General features: G+C 43.8%; 1 protein-coding gene across 1 annotated transcript; it reads left to right on the top strand.

Annotated features, from left to right (window-relative positions):
• Positions 1–2,951: 2,951 nt before the first annotated feature.
• On the top strand, positions 2,952–20,310 carry rbm7 (RNA binding motif protein 7). Its single transcript, XM_085967996.1, has 5 exons — positions 2,952–3,158; positions 5,700–5,862; positions 7,152–7,242; positions 8,818–8,920; positions 16,887–20,310. The coding sequence occupies exons 1-5, from the start codon at positions 3,066–3,068 to the stop codon at positions 17,415–17,417; spliced, it is 981 nt and encodes a 326-aa protein (XP_085824122.1). The 5' UTR covers positions 2,952–3,065; the 3' UTR covers positions 17,418–20,310.
• The last annotated feature ends 254 nt before the right edge of the window (positions 20,311–20,564 follow it).

The following is a 20,564-nucleotide window of genomic DNA, read 5'->3' as shown; positions in this document are numbered from 1 at the left end:
TCCTTTCAGGCAGTGCATTCCAGGTCCTAACCACTCGCTGTGTAAAAAAGTTTTTCCTCATGTCACCTTTGGTTCTTTTGCCAATCATCTTAAATCTATGTTCACTGGTTCTCGACCCTTCCTCCAATGGAAACAGTCTCTATCTACTCTGTCTAGACCCATCATGATTTTGAACACCTCTATCAAAACTCCTCCATTTTCTCTGCTCTAAGGTGAACAACCCCAGCTTCTCAAGTCTATCCATGTAACTGAAGTTCCTCATCCCTGGAACCATTCTCGTAAATCTTTTCTGCACCCTCTCTAAGGCCTTCACATCCTTCCTAAAGTGCGGTACCCAGAATTGGACACACTACTCCAGTTGAGGCCAGTGTTTTATAAAGGTTCAACATAACTTCCTTGCTTTTGTACTCTATGCCTCTATTTATGAAGCCCAGGATCCCGTATGCTTTTTTAACTGCTTTCTCAACCTGCCCTGCCACCTTCAATGATTTGACACATATACCCCCAGGTCTCTCTGTTCATGCACCCCCTTTAGGATTGTACCCTTTAGTTTATATTGCCTCTCCTTGTCCTTCCTACCAAAATGTATCACTTTGCACTTTACTGCGTTAAATTTCATCTGCTACGTGTCTGCCCATTTCACCAGCCTGTCTATGTCTTCTTGAAGTCTATCACTACCCTCCTCACTGTTCACTATACTTCCAAGTTTTGTGTCATCTGCAAATTTTGAAATTGTGCCCTGTACTCCCAAGTCCAAGTCATTAATATATATCAAGAAAAGCAGTGGTCCTAGTACCGACCCCTGGGGAACACCACTGTGTACCTTCCAATTTCCTATCCATGCTGCCACTGTCCCTTTTATTCCATGGGCTTCAACTTTGCTGGCAAGCCTATTATGTGGCACCTTATCCAATACCTTTTACACCACATCAACTGAATTGCCCTCATCAACCCGCTCTGTTACCTCATCAAAAAACTCAACCAAGTTGGTTGAACACGATTTGCTTTTAACAAATCCATGCTTACTTTCCTTAATTAATCCACACTTGTCCAAGTGACTTAACTTTGTCCCTGATTATCATTACCAAAAGCTTCCCTGCTATTGAGGTTAAACTGACTGGCCTGTAGTTGCTGGGTTTATTCTTTTTTGAACAAGGTTGAAACATTTGCAATTCTCCAGTCCTCTGAAACAACCCCCGTATCTAAGGAGGATTGGAAGATTATGGCCAGTACCTCCCCGATTTCCTCCTTAACCTCCCTCCGCATCCTAGGATGAATCACATCCGGTCCTGGTGACTTATCAACTTTAAGTTCAGACAGTCTGTCTAGTACCTCCTCTTTATCAATTTTTATCTCATCCAGTATTGCCAGTACCTCCTCTTTCACTATGACTTTGGCAGCATCTTCTTCCTGGTGAAGAAAGCTGCAAGGTATTCATTTAGTACCTCAGCTATGCCCTCTACCTCCATGCGTAGGTCTCCTTTTTGGTCCCTAATCGGCCCCACCTCGCCTCTTACTACCCGTTTATTATTTTAATATGCCTATAGAAGACTTTTGAATTCCCTTTTATGTTAGCTGCCAATCTATTCTCATACTCTTTTTGCCCCTCTTATTTTCTTTTTCACTTCCCCTCTGAACTTTCTATATTCAGCGTGATTCTCACTTGTATTCTCAACCTGACATCTGTCATAAGCACCCTTTTTCTGCTTCATCTTACTCTCTATCTCTTTTGTCATCCAGGGAGCTCTGACTTTAGTTGCCCTACCTTTCCTCCTCGTGGGAATGTACCTCAACTGTATCCAAACCATCTCCTCTTTAAAGGTAGCCCATTGTTCGATTACAGTTTTTCCTGCCAATCTTTGATTCCAATTTACCCGGGCCAGATCCGTTCTCAACCCACTGAAATTTGCCGCCTTCCAGTTAAATATTTTTACTCTAGATTGCTCCCTGTCCTTTCCATAGCTAATCTAAACCATTGTAAGAAGTCACACACCAGGTTATAGTCCAACAGCTTTATTTGAAATCACATGCTTTCGGAGCGCTGCTCCTTCGTCAGGTGAAGTGCATTTCTCCACTTCACCTGACGAAGGAGCAGCGCTCCGAAAGCTTGTGATTTCAAATAAAGCTGTTGGACTATAACCTGGTGTTGTGTGACTTCTTACATTTGTCCACCCCAGTCCAACTCCGGCATCTCCACACCAATCTAAACCATACGATACTATGTTCACTATTCCCTAAATGTTCCCCTATTGACACTTGCTCCACTTGAGCCACCTCATTCCCCAGAACCAGATCCAGCAATGGGCTGGAAACGTACTGATCAAGAAAGTTCTCTGAAACACACTTCAGAAATTCTTCCTCCTCTGCCCTTTACACTATTACTATCCCAGTCTATATTAGGATAATTGAAATCTCTCTTTATCACTACTCTATAATTCTTGCACCTCTCTGTAATTTCCCCACAAATTTGCTCCTCTATATCCTTCCCATTAGTTGGTGGCCTATAGAATATACTGAGGTCAGTGCATCAGCTGATGCTAGTTTTCTAGGTTGGTATTTATGTGACTCAGATTTACATCAAAATGAAGTTCATTACTGCAACGCCCACAAGGCGCTGAATCTGAGCATTCAATTTAAATTGTACCTTTTAAAATTAAACTGGTAGCTAAGAAGCTAGTTGGCCTTCTCGTGAAGAAGGAGCAACGCTCCGAAAGCTTGTGATTTCAAATAAAGCTGTTGGACTATAACCTGGTGTTGTGTGACTTCTTACATTTCTCGTGATGAAACAGTCAACAAGCTTGGCGCCTGACATGGGGACGGGATCTGGGAGGACCGGGCTAGCGGGGCGGAAGCGGGGCCGGGGCGGACCAGGGCTAGCGGGGGCGGAAGCGGGGTCTGGGGGAAGCGGGGCCGGGGCGGACCAGGGCTAGCGGGGCGGAAGCGGGGTCGGGGCAGACCAGGGCTAGCGGGGCGGAAGCCGGGCCTAGGCGGATTAAAAAGGCGCCTGAAGCGGGATTGCGGACCTGGTATTGGGAGTGGCGGGCCGAGCCTGAGTTGGGAGCAGCATGGGGGTGTCGAAGGACGCGGACAAGACGCTGTTCGTCGGCAACTTGGATGTGAAAGTAACGGAGGAGCTTCTGTTCGAGCTGTTCCTGCAGGTGAGGCCTTGGCCTCCGCCCTCCGGCACCGGGGTACCGGCTCTCCCCGGCGCGGCGGCCCGGGTCAATGTTCAGGGGTTGGGAACCGCGGGCCGTGCAGTTAGATTCTGAACTCCGCTTTTTACTCGCGTTAACTCGACGATTCTCTTCAGTTTAAAAGACTGAATCATTTGAACGATGTGATAAACTTTCCCAACGGTCACACACAACTGAAATTATTTTTTTCCTCTCTATCTAATCACATTCAGCCCCCGCTGGCTGGTTTGGGTTGTATTCATAAGAACATAAGAAATAGGAGCAGGAGTAGGCCAATCGGCCCCTCGAGCCTGCTCCGCCATTCAATAAGATCATGGCTGATCTGATCCTAACCGCCAATCTACTATCACTGAACCATCTCCTGAATCTAACAGAATTAGACACACGAAATAGGAGCAGGATCAGGCTACATGGCCCTTAGGCCCGCTCCGCTACCCACAGGGCCATGACCGATCCGAACCTAGACTCATGTCCAAATTCCTGCCCGATCCCCGTAACCCTTAATTCCCTTTACTTCTAGGAAACTGTCTATTTCAGTTTTAAATTTATGTAATGATGTAGCTTCTACAGCTTTTTGGGGCAGCATATTCCATGGACCTACCACCCTCTGAGTGAAGTAGTTCCTCCTCATCTCAGTTTTGAAAGAGCAGCCCCTTATTCTAAGACTATGCCCCCTAGTTCTAGTTTCACCCATCGTCGGGAACATCTTCCCCGCATCCACCCGATCCAACCCCTTCACAATCTTATATGTTTCAATAAGATCGCCTCTCATTCTTCTGAACTCCAATGAGTAGAGTCCCAATCTACTCAACCCCTCCTCATATGTCCATCCCCTCATCCCCGGGACTAACCGAGTGAACCTTCTTTGTACTGACTCGAGAGCAAGTATGTCCTTTCTTAAGTATGGACAACAAAACTGTACGCAGTATTCCAGGTGCGGTCTCACCGATACCTTGTACAACTGAAGCAATACCTCCCTATTTTTATATTCTATCCCCCTAGCAATGAAAGCCAACATTCCATTGGCCGCCTTAATCACTTGCTGCACCTGCATACTAACCTTTTGAGTTTCGTGCACAGGACCCCCAGATCCCTTTGTACTTCAGTACTTTCCAGTTTCTTGCCATTAAGATAATAACTTGCTCTATGATTTTTCCTGCCAAAGTGCATAAACTCACACTTTCCAGTATTGTATTCCATCTGCCAAATCTCTGCCCACTTACTTAGCCTGTCTATGTCCCCTTGAAGGTTTTTTATGTCCTCCTCACTCACTACTTTCCCTCCCATCTTAGTACCATCTGCAAACTTTGATATGTTACACTCGGTCCCCTCCTCCAAATCGTTAATATAGATTGTAAAGAGTTGGGGACCCAGCACTGACCCCTGCGGAACACCGCTAGTTACTGATTGCCAGTCTGAGAATGAACCATTTATCCCAACTCCCTGCCTTCTGTTAGATAGCCAATCCTCTATCCATGCCAGAATATTACCCCCAATCCTGTGAATTTTTTTATCTTAGCAATAATCTTTTGTGTGGCACCTTGTCAAATGCCTTTTGGAAGTCTAAATACACTACGTCCACTGGTTCCCCTTTATCCACCCTATATGTTACTTCCTCAAAGAACTCCAGCAAATTTGTCAAACATGACTTCCCCTTCATAAAACCATGCTGACTTATCCAAATGTCCTGTTACTGTCTCCTTAATAATGGACTCCAAAATTTTACCTACCACAGATGTTAGGCTAACCGGCCTATAGTTTCCAGCCTTCTGTCTACTGCCCTTCGCACTTGAAGGGTTCCAGGGGAGATTTTATTCTGGGTTCTACAGGTTAATTTAGCTGCACAGATTTTTTTTCAAACTCTTCCATCTCCCTGTGTAGTTTTAACCCTGATTTGCTTCACTAAATGGCGATGCTGTTTTTTTTTGTGTCTTTTTTTCTTTAAAATTTGAACATTTTACAGTAAATCACATTGACAGAGCTCAAATCTCAGCTCTTTGTACAAAGTCACAAGCCCTCATACCTACAAGACTTCACCTGACGAAGGAGCAGCGCTCCGAAAGCTTGTGATCTCAAATAAAGCTGTTGGACTATAACCTGGTGTTGTGTGACTTCTCACATTGATGCCTACAAGGCAGGGGTCCCAGTCTCTACAAGCTTCTTGGTCGTCTTCACTTGTTCATCCGGACAGCGGGTCTCCAGGAATTCACACAGATGAGGGTCGGTGCTCCCAGTGGAGGGTTTGTGCAGATCCGGCAGACTCTGGTTGACATTCTTCGCCATCTGCAGGGCTCTCCCCCTCGCGCTCCCGACCGAACAAGTGTACTGTAAAGAAGCTTTAAAAAACCCATGATTAATATTTAAAACTTATCAAATTAAATTAAAATCACCTGGCGATGCAGTTTACAAGTTGATTTTTTTTTACTTTGTTATTTTTCCTTCCCCTGCCTCGGACCAGATTGAAAAGGTTCCAATCACACTTCTCTTCATTTTACTGTTTGCCAGGCTGGCCCACTCCTCACCGTAAAGATCCCCAAGGACAAGGATGGAAAATCCAAGCAGTTTGCGTTTGTGAATTTTAAACACGAAGAGTCGGTCCACTATGGGAAGGACTTGTTGAATGGAATACAGCTGTATGGCAGGGCCATCAAGATCCAGTTCAGATCAGGTAAGGAGCCCTTGAGTCAATGGTGCTTTTTTTTTGTTTAGCCACTTATTTCCTGTCTTATCTGCTGATTTGTTTTCAATTCTGTTTGTCTAATTTTTGACCTATAGTCTGTCGGCTTCCACCTGTCGTAATTTTTAATTCTCTACTGCGCATTTTTCCAGATTAGAAAGAATGCAAATCTGTTCCCGGGTGCCCCAACATTTGAGCTAATTGCTAGGAAGGGAATAGTGCGGGTGAACTGTAGGAATTCCTAGTGGCAACTGGTGGAGGTGGCCGGGCACTTCAGTGCACACCATACAAAGATTAAACTTCAAACGTCCTCGTCAATTTTACTAAATAATTCTGCAATGGACCCACTTAAAGATGAATTAGATTTTATTTGTATGCTTGTGGAACTATTTTTGACTATACACTGGGCATGCCACCATAATTTAGCATGCATACATAGAAGATAGGAGCAGGAGTAGGCCATTCGGCCCCTCGAGCCTGCTCCACCATTCAATGCGATCATGGCTGATCATCCAAATTCAATACCCTGTCCCTGCTTTCTCCCCATATCCCTTGATCCCTTTAGCCTTAAGAAATATATCTAACTCCTTCTTGAATATATTTAATGAATTGGCCTCAACTGCCTTCTGTGGTAGAGACTTCCACAGGTTCACCACTCTCTGGGTGAAGAAATTCCTCCTCATCTCTGTCCTAAATGGCTTACCCCTTATCTTTAGACTGTGACCCCTGGTTCTGGACTCCCCTGCCATCGGGAACATCCTTCCTGTGTCTAGTCCTGTCAGAATTTTATAAGTTTCAATGAGATCCCCTCTCATTCTTCAGTCCAGTGAGTATAAGCCCAATCGACCCAATCTCTCCTCATACGTCATTCCTGCCATCTCAGGTATCAGTCTGGTGAATCTTCGCTGCACTCCCTCCATGGCAAGAACATCCTTCCTCAGATACATCAAGCTTTTAAACCATCACCCTCACCTGGTGCTTTGCAAATGGAGAGTGATACTGCTGTCACCACCAAACTTTAGATGGTTTTACCTGGAGTGGAGATGCTGCTTCTGTTGAGCTGTTAGTAAATATGTGTTGAGGGGAAGAGAGGAATGTGAAGCAAGGAGAGAATTAGGAATGAGAAAAACAAGGCGAGCTGGGCAGAAAGATAGATATTGAATCTCTATAGAAGACAAGTTACCATCCATTTTAAAATGTCTTTGTAATGCAGGAAGGTTAAAATGAACTGTTTTATTTGAAATTGAAATTTGCAGTAATTCCCTCTGTTCCCTTCCCAGGTAGTGTTCATGAATCTCGGGAAGGAAACCAGTCTCAGAATTCAACTGCTTCTCTCAGTCCCTACAATTCTAACCAATTCAATAATAATCGGTACAGACTTCCTTTTGTGATTGTTCAGCTATTTTATTTATTTTTCAGCCCTGTGTTGCTAGCTAGGGATGTAATCTATTTGCTGTATCGAACCTTTTTTAAAAAAAAGGAACGTGGAACCCGCCAATCCACTTCATAGAGAGTCATGTAGGTAGAACTTGCGATTAGTTGTTTAAATAAAAAGTAATTGCATCTAAAAACTGATTACAAAGGGTTATCGAGCTATCACGATGCCATGGCATTCTTCCCGTGAACATTTGTTACACCAAAATAAAACCGGGTGCTTGCCTGGAAATGAGGCAGCAACTAAATTCTAGCTTTAATAGTTATCAGTTACCAACTTTAACAGAACTTCCAGTTCTGTCTGGATTTAGATTTTGAATATTGGTGGAGTCTTTGCTGTTTTGAAGTCTTGAAGAAACCCAATAGTTAGACTAAAATCAGCTACAGGAAACTTTTTTTTTTTATCTGGCACGGACGGGACCGACGTGGTGCCGGTTCATCAAAAATTCCGGATAACCGAAAGCTATAGTGAAAGATAAGGAGAGCTGAGAGCTCCGTATAAAGCAACAAACCCCGTTGCTTAGCAACGGCTTCAGAACAATGGCCACAAGTTGCAAGCGTCTCTGTAGCTTAGCAACAGCTGCAGCCACACCCTTGCACAGCAACAAATGGAGGAAGGCAAGTAATAAAAGTTACCTGAACCGACTCCTGCATTTTGCCGGTTAACCGAGATTTCCGGTTATATAGGTGCTGGTAAATCGAAAGTTTCCTGTACTTATTAAATGCCATCATTATGCTGCTGGTACTGTTACAGTATTGTATAGTTTTCATAGCTAGAGCTGGAAGCTATACTGGCTATTGATACCACTCATTGTATGTGGGGACATTTTAGATGTTGTGTATTTGGTGCAAACATCTAGCTGCAGTTATTGTGCGGAAAAGCTGATGTAGAATCACGGCTTGGAGGTGGTCTCATCAGTGATCATCCCTTTCAAGGTTGGTGCCTGCAATATACTGTACCATTTACAAATGTGCAGAATAAAGTAGTAGTGGTAGGAAACCTGAGACCCTAAAGTTTGTATCAAAGATGTGTGACCGTAATTCTGATTAATATTAAATGAATTTGAATGGTGTCGAATAAAATTCAATCTCTTGGTCGCCATTTATTTTCAGCTCGTTACACTCCATGCATTTCCCACATCGTAAACTTCACTGGTGCAACTGGACTCGGAGCTTCTGTAACAGTTGAGATCAGTGGGGGTTTGCTAATTCCTGCACATTCATTACCTTGCACATTTCTTCTGTTGGAGATGATAGAAATGGGGATTAGAAGAATGGTGTCGGCCCAATGCTATTGCAATAGGGGAAACTTTAAGGGGAGAAACCTCATGGTGATAAATGTGGTTGTGGAATCATGGCGCACCAGGAGCCCTATACTGCACCCATGCTATCACTTTTTACAGTATTTGAGTGTTACTTGGACTTGAACAGACTCCTGCAATTCTGAAGTTTTTAGTCTGTATTGCTTCTTGGATCATTTTGAAAAATGTTCCCCTCCACTCCTTTTGACAGATTTGATCGGGGAGTGGATAATGTGGGCTCTCCACTGTTTGCAACTCCACAGTTGGTATCGAGATCTTTTTCTTCACCTGATAGTCTTCAAAGACAGGTCATGGTAAGTGAAATCATTTCCTTTGCAAAATCTATTTCCATCTCAAGTTTATTGGGCTAAAAGTATTCTGAACCTGAAAAATGAAATACAGATTTCAAGGTGCAGTCTATTATTGTACATGTGTACACAATTGTATCCTAATTTACTTGTATATAAACTGCGCTATGGACATACTGAATTTTAAAACCACAAATCGAAAGATGCTGTTGAAGGAGCAGTAACACGATGGAGACATGACCCTTTAACACTTTTTTTTAAAAAAGGTTTCTTGTAAAATACCACTTTAATAACCATGAATCTTTGCAGATGATTGAAATTTTTCTTCTTTTGGAACCCTTTTTTTAAACAAAGTGTTCATTTGCATTAGCAGTTTTTCTATGCCCCTGTTCTGAAATTCTATACATGACAGAAATCCTTACCTTTTGCATGTGAACATTGATGTTCCTTCTTGTGTAATCCCATTTATAATACCTTCTATCAGGCCACCCCCCCCCCCCTGCCCCCCACCCAGTCTTGTGGTCTTTGAGACAAGTCCCAGGGTCTTCACTGCTTATCCCTCCCATGTTCTGGCAGTAATTTTTTTGCTCTCTGTTGAACCCTCTTATAACATCGCCCCTTGAAGTAGTGGGAGCCAAACCGGAGATTCTGTATGTAGTCTCACCAAAGCTATGTACAATTTTTAAAATAACTTTTTTGCAACTGTTTTCTTTGCCTGGAAGCACTAGGCTGATATTGACCTGTTCACCAATATTACAAGATCTCTTCCCTATCCTGATACCTCCAGTTTGTTTCCACTGAGTATATAACAACTTTAGATAGTGCCGTTTAACATAGTGAAATGTCCAAAGAAGCTTAACAGGAGTGTTATCAAACAAAATTCGACACCGAGCCACATGAGCTATTAGGACAAACATAGAAGATAGGAGCAGGAGTCGGCCATTCGGCCCCTTGAGCCTGCTCCGCCATTCAATGCGATCATGGCTGATCATCCAAATTCAGTACCCGGTCCCTGCTTTCTCCCCATACTCCTTGATTCCTTTAGTCTTAAGAAATATATCCAACTCCTTCTTGAATATATTTAATGTATTGGCCTCTACTGCCTTCTGTGGTAGAGAATTCCACAGGTTCACCACTCTCTCGGTGAAGAAATTCCTCCTCATTTCTGTCCTAAATGGCCCACCCCTTATCCTTAGACTGTGACCCCTGGTTCTGGACTCCCCTGACCATCGGGAACATCCTTCTTGCATCTAGTCTGTCCAGTCCTGTCAGAATTTTATAAGAGTCAATGAGATCCCTTCTCATTCTTCTAAACTCCAGCGAGTACAAGCCCAATCGTCCCAATCTCTCCTCATACGTCATTCCTGCCATCCCAAGTATCAGCCTGGTGAATCTTCGCTGAACTCCTTCCATGGCAAGAACATCCTTCCTCAGATAAGGTGACCAAAACTGCACACAATACTCAAGATGTGGTCTCACCAAGGCCCTGTACAACTGCAGCAAGACATCCTTGTTCCTGTACTCAAACCCTCTCGCTACGAAGGCCAACATGCCATTTGCCTTCTTAACCGCCTGCTGCACCTGCATGCTTATCTTCAGCAACTGGTGCACAAGGACACCCAGGTCTCGTTGTACTTCCCCTTCTCCCAATCTATTGCCATTCAGATAATAATCTGCCTTCCTGTTTTTGCCACCAAAGTGGATAACCTCACATTGATCCAAGTTATAGTGCATCTGCCATGCTTCTGCCCAATCACCCAACCTGTCCAAATCATCCTGTAGTTTCTTGGCATCCTCCTAACAGCACACACGCCCACCCAGCTTTGAGTCGTCTGCAAACTTGGAGATATTACATCTAGCTCCCTCGTCCAGATCATTAATATATATTGTGAATAGCTGGGGTCGAAGGACCGATCCCTGCAGTACCCCACTAGTCACTGCCTGCCACACGGAAAAAGACCCGTTTATTCCAACTCTTTGCTTTCTGTCTGCCAACCAGTTCTCTATCCAAGCCAATACCTTGCCCCCAATCCCATGTGCCTTAACTTTACATGCTAATCTCTTATGCAGGACCTTATCGAAAGCCTTCTGAAAGTCCAAATACACCACATCCACTGGTTCTCCCTTATCTATTTTACTAGTTACATCCTCAAAAAATTCCAGTAGATTAGTCAAGCACGATTTACCTTTTGTAAATCCATGTTGACTTTGTCTGATCCTGTCACTGTTTTCCAAGTGCTCTGCTATTACATCTTTTACATTGGACTCTAGCATTTTCCCCACTACTGATGTCAGGATGTAATTCCCTGTTTTCTCTCTACCACCTTTTTTGAATAGTGGGGTAACATTAGCTACCCTCCAATCCATGGGTACTGTTCCAGATTCCATCGAATGTTGGAAGATGATCAGCAATGCATCTACTATTTCTAGGGCCACTTCCTTAAGTACCCTATGAAGTAGATTATCAGGCCCTGGGGATTTATCGGCCTTCAATCCCATCAATTTCCCTAACACCATTTCCCTACAAATACTGATTTCTTTCAGTTCCTCCCTTTCATCAGACCCTATGTTCCCCGACATCTCTGGGAGGTTATTTGTGTCCTCCTTTTGTGAAGACAGAACCAAAATATGTATTTAATTGGTCTGCCATTTCTTTGTTCCCCATTATAAATTCCCCTGATTCTGACTGCAAGGGACCTACGCTTGACTTCACCAATCTTTTTCTCTTCACATATCTATAAAAGCTTTTACAGTCAGTTTCTATGTTCCCTGCAAGCTTACTCTCATCTATTTTCCCTTTCTTAATTAATCCCTTTGTCCTCCTTTGTTGAATCCTAAACTGCTCCCAATCCTCAAGTTTACTGCTTTTTCTGGCCAATTTATATGTCCTCTCCTTGGATCTTATGCTATCCCTAATTTCCCTTGTTAGCCACGGTTGAGTCACCTTTTTTGTTTTATTTTTATGCCAAACTGGGATGAACAAATTCTGTAGTTCATCCATGCGGTCTTTGAATGTTTGCCATTGCCTATCCACCGTCAACCCTCTGAGTGACATTCCCCAATCAATCCTACCCAACTCCTGCCTCAGACCATCGTAGTTTCCTTTATTTAAATTCAGGACCCTAGTCTCTGAGTCAACTACTTCATTCTCCATCTGAAGGGGTGTCTTAAAGGAGGAAAAAGTTGGAGCGGTTTAGGGAGGGAATTCCAGAGCACGTCCGTCAATGGTGGAGTGATTAAAGTCGGGGATGCGCAAGAGGCCAGAACTGGACGAGTGCAGATATTGTGAGGGTTGTATGGCTGGAGGAGGTTAGAGCGCTAGGGTCGATAGATTTCTGACTAGTAAGAGCATCAAGGGATATGTCGATAGGGCCGGTGAATGAAGTTGAGGCAGAAGATCAGCCATGATCGCATTGAATGGCGGAGCAGGCTCGAATGGCTCCTATTTCTTATGTTGTCAGCGTACATGTTGAAACTGATGCTGTGTTTTCGGATGATGTCGCTGAGGGGCAGCATGTAGATGTGAAATAGAAGGGGCCAAGGATAGATCCTTGGGGGACACCAGAGGTAAAGATGTGGGAGCGGGAAGAGAAGCCATTGCAGGTGATTCTCTGGCTATGACTGAATAGATAAGAATGGAACCAGGCGAGTGCAGTCCCACCCAGCTGGACAATGGTGGAGAGGTATTGGAAGTGTGTGGTGTGGTCAGCCGTGTCAAAGGCTGCAGACAGGTCGAGAAGGATGAGGAGGGATAATTTCCCACTGTCACAGTGATGTAGAATGTCATTTATACTTTGCTGTTTCGGAACTGTGGCGGGACGGTAACCTGATCCAAACATGACATGGGAGTTCCGGGAAAGATGGGTACGGATTTGGGAGGCGACAGCACGTTTAAGGACTTTGGAGAGGCATGGGGGGTTGGAGAAGGGGTGCTAGTTTGCACGGACAGAGGGCTTATGGGCTGGATTTTTGAGGAGAGGCGTGATTAGGGTAGATTTGAAGGAGAGAGGTACAGTATGCGAGAGCGAGAGAACATTGAAGTATCTCTTGAGAAACCTGGCTTGGTACTTGGGTAGGCAGTAGAAAATGAGGGTGTTAAATGAAGCGAGATGAGTGAAACGAGGCAAGGTGCCAGAGGAGTATGGGGCCAGACCAAGGTGTGATTTGGTGATGAGAGTCACACCACCACTGTGATGAGTTTTCTCTCTCTCATTTGGAATAATTAAGGGGGGAAAAAGGCAAGCCTCCAATTTTGGAAATAATTATGATGGATTCTCTTTTGTACAATATATAGATTTATTTCTTGGTTAGCAGCCAAATTATCACCTAATTTGCAGAGAAATCATTAATCCACCAGTGTGGGTCATTACATGGAGCACCCTGTTCAGCGTCTGATCGATTTATAGGGCAATGATTTTAAGAGTTCAGATGAATGTTGAGTTGTAAGATTTATAATTTCGTTTGAGCTTCTCTGCGATTAAAATGTTGTATTTCTTTCCAGATGTCCGTTAAGTATTTTGGGGGTAGCATGGTTTTGATTCAGAATTGTTGCGTACAGTAAACCCCCTAAGGTGCGCAACTGTGCACCAATCGGGAGGTCCCGAGCAGGCCTCTTCCCCAGCTGCTGCTGCTGGAAAGGATACGCAGCACATTTAAAGGGACCGCACACCAAAAAAAAATTAGAGGGAACATTGATTACACATGGTGAGACCAGTCGTGCTGTTGCAGTGTCTCTGGGTAGTGAAGCGGTTTCATGAATGTATCCCAAATTTTGCAGCGACAGTCCATTTTTATGTTCTGCCTGAATTAACTTAAAGACACAGAATTGTACCGTGCAGTAGGAGGCCATTTTGCCCATCGTGCCCGTGCTGGCTCTTTGGTGGAGCTGTCCAATTAGTTGCACTCCCTTGTTCTTTCTCCATAGCCCTGCATTTTTTCCTTTTTGAAGCATATATCCAATTCCCTTCTGAAAGTTACTATTGAATCTGCTTCCACTACCCTTTCAGGCAGTGCATTCCAGATCGTAACAACTTGCTGCGTAAAATAAATAAAATTCTCCTTGTCTCCCCTCCGGTTCTTTTCCAATTGACTTATTGGCCCGTGTTTTCCGATCGCAGGCCTCCCGCGGGCGGAGGACTGCGATCTGGAAAAATCTGCGCCCTTACCTGAGGGCTCCCAGGACGCGCACGCTTCCGCTCCTGGGCCTCCAAACTTGAAGGGCGCGGGTAGTTTGCAGCGTCCCTGGGATCACGTGGGCCATGGGGAGCCAATCACAGAAGGGAATCTCCCTTCATACACTTGACGGGAAGACCTGTCAAATATATGAATGGAGATCAATGAAAAAACATAGTAAAACTTTAAATAATTTTTTTTTTTAAATCACATTTTTAAAATGACTTGAAATTACAATAAATTAAGTATTTTAAACAAATTAAATTTTTTGAAAACGGTGCAAAAAATAAGCTTACCTTTTTTAAATGTTAAATCAGTGAATTCTTTTTTTCAACTCTTATCCTGGTAAAAGCAGGCCTTGCTGCTTTTACCAGGCGTAAGAATTAACATAAGCACATAAGAAATAGGAGCAGGAGTAGGCCAATCGGCCCCTCGAGCCTGCTCCACTACTCAATAAGATCATGGCTGATCTGATCCTAACCTCAAATCTTCTATCACTCTGCATCCACCCGAACCCATGTGATCTCCCGGGAGAGGCGAAAAACCAGATAAAGACCCAATGGCCAATTTGGGAGAAAAAAATCTGGGAAATTCCTCTCCGACCCATCTAGGCGATCGAAATTCTTCCAGGAGATCACTCTGTCCCTATATTTTCTACAGTACTTACCTTCTGTAAAGGCGATCTCCACCCCAGCCAGGAACAGGAATAAAACCATCTCCTGAAATCTAACACAGAATTAGAACACAGTAGGAGCAGAACCAGGCTACACGGCCCCTGGGCCCACTCCACTACCCACAGGGCCATGACCATTCCGAACCTAGACTCATGTCCAATTTCCTGCCCGCTCCCCGTAACCCTTAATTCCCTTTACTCCTAGGAAACTATCTATTTCTGTTTTAAATTTATTTAATGATGTAGCTTCCACAGCTTTCTGGGGCAGCAAATTCCACAAACCTACCACCCTCTGAGTGAAGAAGTTTCTCCTCATCTCAGTTTTGAAAGAGCAGCCCCTTATTCTAAGATTATGCCCCCTAGTTCTAGTTTCACCCTTCATTGGGAACATCCTCACCGCATCCACCCGATCAAGCCCCTTCACAATCTTATGTTTCAATAAGATCGCCTCTCATTCTTCTGAACTCCAATGAGTAGCGTCCCAATCTACTCAACCTCTCCTCATATGACCACCCCCTCATCCCCGGGATTAACCGAGTGAACCTTCTTTGTACTGACTCGAGAGCAAGTATGTCTTTTCTTAAGTATGGACACCAAAGCTGTATGCGGTATTCCAGGTGCGGTCTCGCCAATACCTTGTACAACTGCAGCAATACCTCCCTGTTTTTATATTCCATCCCCCTAGCAATAAAAGCCAACATTCCATTGGCCTTCTTGATCACTTGCTGCACCTGCATACTAACTTTTTGAGTTTTGTGCACCAGGACCCCCAGATCCCTTTGTACTACAGTACTTTCCAGTTTCTTGCCATTAAGGTAATAACTTGCTCTATGATTTTTCCTGCCAAAGTGCATAACCTCACACTTTCCAGTATTGTATTCCATCTGCCAAATCTCTGCCCACTTACTTAGCCTGTCGATGTCCCCTTGCAGGTTTTTTATGTCCTCCTCACTCACTACTTTCCCTCCCATCTTAGTATCATCTGCAAACTTTGATATGTTACACTCGGTCCCCTCCTCCAAATCATTAATATAGATTGTAAAGAGTTGGGGACCCAGCACTGACCCCTGCGGAACACCACTAGTTACTGGTTGCCAATCTGAGAACGAACCATTTATCCCAACTCTCTGCTTTCTGTTAGAGAGCCAATCCTCCACCCACGCCAGAATATTGCCCCCAATCCCGTGATTTTTTATCTTGAGCAATAATCTTTTGTGTGGCACAAAATTGTAAGGATTTTTTTGCGGGCGGAGAGTCTCCAAAAAGCGGAACTATCCGCCCGCAGAGGTCCTGCTCCAGAGCAGCTGGAGGATCTGTCAAGAGCTTTCTTGACAGATCAGAAATGCCGGTATTCAGCGCATGCGCTGTGCATACCTGAAACCGGCATTTCCGATGTCCCTACGGGTGGGTACACAGCGCATACACACCATAGGGATCGGAATATCTGGGCCATTGTGTGAGCTGTGGCTCAGTGGGGAGCACACTCCCCTCTGAGTCAGAAGGTTGTGGGTTCAAGTCCCACACCGGGTACTTGAGCACACAAAGCTGGGCTGACACTCCAGTGCAGTGCTGAGGGAGTGCTGCACTGTTGGAGGTGCCGTCTTTCGGACGAGATGTTAAACCAAGGCTCCGTCTGCTCTCGGGTGGACGTAAAAGATCCCATGGCACTATTTCGAAGAAGAGCAGGGGAGTTATCCCCAGTGTCCTGGCCAATATTGATCCCTCAACCAACTTAACAAAAACAGATTATCTGGTCATTATCCCATTGCTGTTTGTGGGAGCTTGCTGTGTGCAAATTGGCTGCCGCATTTCCCACATTACAACAGTGACTACACTTCAAATGTACTTCATTGGCTGTAAAGCGCTTCGAGATGTCCGGTGGTTGTGAAAGGCACTATATAAATGCAGTTTTGTTTGTTTGTTTGTTCGTTCGCTCGAATCTGTGTCCTCTGGTTACCGACACTCTTGTCTGTGTAATCGGTTCCTCCTTGCTCGTATCAAAACCCTTCATGTTTTACTTCAATTGAGTACCTGAGTTCAACTTTTCATTGATCAGCTGATTGCTCTCACCAGTTTAGCTCTGACTCTATTCTGTGGCTTTTTCAAACGGTTTGATTTAACTTCCAGATAAACAACATGTGGCATCAACCGGCCAGAGGAGGGCAGCAGAATTACAGTCCTTCAATGCAGCAGCCCAATGTCAACAATCGATCCACCCTGCAGCAATCAAATCGAGGAATGCCTTCTAACCAGCAAACGGCACTTCCGAATGTACAGCCACGGTCAACCAGTCCAAATTCACAAGCAACGTGGCATTCGGAAAAGTCATCAGCGGGCACCCAGAGGCAGCAGGCACACTCTTCCTATCAGTCAGATAATGGCCGTTTTACGCGAGATGGTCGTTTCCAGGATCACAGTCCAGACCGGCACTACAAGGCAAACCGCGAGCCCGAGTTCCGACAGGACCCGACCTCGTCGGAAAATGGCCGTTTTACGCGAGATGCTCGCTTCCAGGATCACAGTCCAGACCGGCACTACAGGGGAAACCGCGAGCCTGAGTTCCGACAGGACCAAACCTCTCAACACAACAGAAATTGGGAATACGATTACAAGAGGGAGCACTCTAGTGGTGGAAGACGACGAGGAAATTGGCAATAAACTGTCACAACGTCTGATGGATGTTGTTTTAATCCCCTTTCGCTCGAAGATTGGAATTTGACACAACGTTCAGCGAAAGTGAACTAAACTAGAACGCCACTTGGTGTTAAAAATTTTATATACATAATTACTGTAATTTTCTCTGTGCAAGTTGGGATGCCCGCACAGAAGTTCCCTGTTCATAGAATTTACAACACAGAAGGCCCTTCGGCCCACGTGCCGGTTTCGCTCTTCAACTGGCGCTGTCTAGTCCCGTTCCCTCCCCATTTATATACTTCTCCAATTCCCTTTTAACGCCAGCCTCTGCCTCCGCTACTTGTGGTAAAACATTCCATGATCTAATCGTGCTCTGTTTGGGGGTGGGGGGAATGAGTTATCTAACTTCCCTTTTGAGTTCATATCTCATCCCAGTGACTTTACCATGTGGTCTACAAGGGGAGTAAATTTGAACCAAAATTCAAACGTACACAACTAGTTCTGCAGTAAAATGGAAATAAGATTACTTTTAGAGGCAGTATTAAACATACAGCAGAGCAAATAACTATCACATGAATGATTTAGATCCCATTCAGATTGCACGTGAGTGGCATCTACTTGTAGTGATCATGCAGATGCAATATTTAAATTGAGTGCCAAAACCCATAAAAAAGCTTAAGTTTGGATTTTTAAAAATCCGTTGTACAGACCAGTCTTGTGCTAGATTTTCCTCCCCATTGTACCTTCTATTGATGCTTTCTAGAGGCAGCAATCATTCTTGAATGAATGAGCAATGCTGCTCTGTACTCCAAACCGTAGACAATTGACTTAATCGGATGCTCCGCCTGCCTCCAATGCGTACCTCGGTGTTGGCATTCTTCCAATCGGGTGTTTTTGTTTCATTCTGGCAAGTCCAGATGCAGCATGCTAAGCAGAATGTTGCTCACCCGCATAGGAGGGATTACCCGCACTGTCCAGTCCGCTATGTTGAGCATTCGGGCTACTGACCAAATCATTTGCTCAACTGGATTCCACTATATTTTAGTCATAATTTACAGGTACATCTGGTAAACTGATTTTAAAATTAGTGAATGATTTACTCACTGAGCCATAACCAGTGCTATAAAAAAAAATTGCTTAAAAGATTGGATTTCTTTTCGCAATATCTTCAGTCACACACAAAAATTGCCCATTTCAAGAAAAATAAAAAGGAAATTTAGGTTAGGTATAGATGAGTAAGATTGGGGCAGGAAGAGCTTTAGTAAAAGGATGAAGAATTTCAGGAATGATAGACACAGAATTTGAATGTGCGGGTGGTTGTAATATGTGCAGTTTCTTAGCTTCACTCTAAGCTGAAAAGCAGCATGCGCCTGGTAAAGCTGTCGAGTGCAGTTTGCCACTGGCATTTGCTCAGTGTGCATGTACACTGCTAAATCCAGCTCTTACCCGGTTGACAATCACAGACTGCAATTGGATGTGTAAATGCAGGGAGCTAGTGCGCAGCGTCAGTCTCCCACACGTCAAACTAAACAAGCGAGTAAAATGATGCCCGGTCGTCTGGTGGTTGAGTGCCTATTCGGCAAAAGTTGTCGCTGTTTACCTTCAAGTTGATTGACTCATTTTTAAAAGTTTGTACTGACAAGATAAGTGGAAGCTGTTAATTTTACTGCCTTAAAGCAGTATGGGCCTTCATACTGGCAGTACGGTTCCTTTTTGAGAGTAGTTCACTATTGCAGGCAAATTCTAGTTGCGATAATTAGAGTGCAGGGATTTCCTGTTGGGTATTATACTGGTTATTCATTTTTTAACTTTCTCATTCTTCATTTTAAAATTACACCTAATCAAATCTTACTGCGTTTTCCCACCTGAAATTGATGGACTCACCAACCAATTGTAGTGATTTTTGTTTTTGTTCTATGTACCTTTCAGCTGCATATGAAGAAGAAGAATGTATTCTCTGGTCTTCAGTACACCAGCAAAAAAAAAATGTAATTTTTATAACCTAATTTTTATAACCTAAATGAAACAGACAGTTTTTTCAAAAAAGGCATTTTCTGCAGATTTCTTTAATGTAACCTTTTTGATTTTCTTTTAAACCTGGATTCATGGAAAAAAAAAAAAAATTTTTTCCAGGAAAATGGTGGCTGCTTCACCTTTGTGTATCCTGGCCAATGTTCCCATTAAGCTGCGCGGCCTCGTAGTCCGCTCACCGGCTTTGCGATGGAAATAACCGCGCGCGTGTGAAAATTTCAACGGGCTGCTCGGCTAAAGAGACCACACATGAAAAAAAATTAGAGGGAACGTTGATCCTAATGAGACTTTTTTGCTTTTGTAAAATGTGTACTTGTTTAGTTTCTCTCATAATTTGAAATCTAATTTTTCCCTTTTTTTTTGCAAGGTCTCTTGACTTTGTTCCCCTGTTTTTGAAATGGAAACGTTAACTTACCAACTATAATGAGGAAGAGGAGATGGTGGAATTTTAAGTACTAGGAAAAATTGCACCGTTGTCTAAATTTTAGCATAGGTTTTTACAGCGTTCTATTTAGCTGTTGTACAGCTTGAAATTTGTCGAGTGCAATATTTTTAATATTTCATAAATACTTTTGTAGGAAGACCCGTTCAGTGCAGTCTGACTTTATTGGTTCCTGAACATAGCTATGGCATATACTATGCACAAGCAAATTTCTTAATGACAAATGTACTGTCATGTCAATTGGCATTGTTCATGTATCAGTAAAGGTTGATACTTCAATGTATTTTCTCCTTCAGGTTATATTGTGATCCTTTTTGTATATGGGAGTTTTACAGATGACAAACCGTATTGCCACTTTTTCTCCCATGTACAGTTGTGAACAGCCCATGCAACTACTCTAAAACCAGCAACATTTTGGAAGTAAAGGGTGTTTTTTCTCCTTCATTGTGTGTTTTTTTAATATATAAATGTTACATGGTTTTGTCTATACTGCAGCCGTTCCATGTCCATGCTGTCAGCTGTGGCTCAGTGGCAGCACCCTCGCCTCTGAGTCAGAAGGTTGTGGGTTCAAGTCCCCACTCCACAGACTTGAGCACATAAAGCTAGGCTGACACTCCAGTGCAGTACTGAGGGAGTGCTGCACTGTCTGAGGTTCCGTCTTTCAGTTGAGACGTTAAACTGAGGCGCCATTTGCACGC

This window comes from Somniosus microcephalus, chromosome 26, assembly GCF_052327205.1.
Source record: "Somniosus microcephalus isolate GS21.2 chromosome 26, FLI_Smic_1.0, whole genome shotgun sequence".
Lineage (NCBI taxonomy): Eukaryota > Metazoa > Chordata > Chondrichthyes > Squaliformes > Somniosidae > Somniosus > Somniosus microcephalus.
This window is presented reverse-complemented; position numbering and strand designations above follow the sequence as displayed.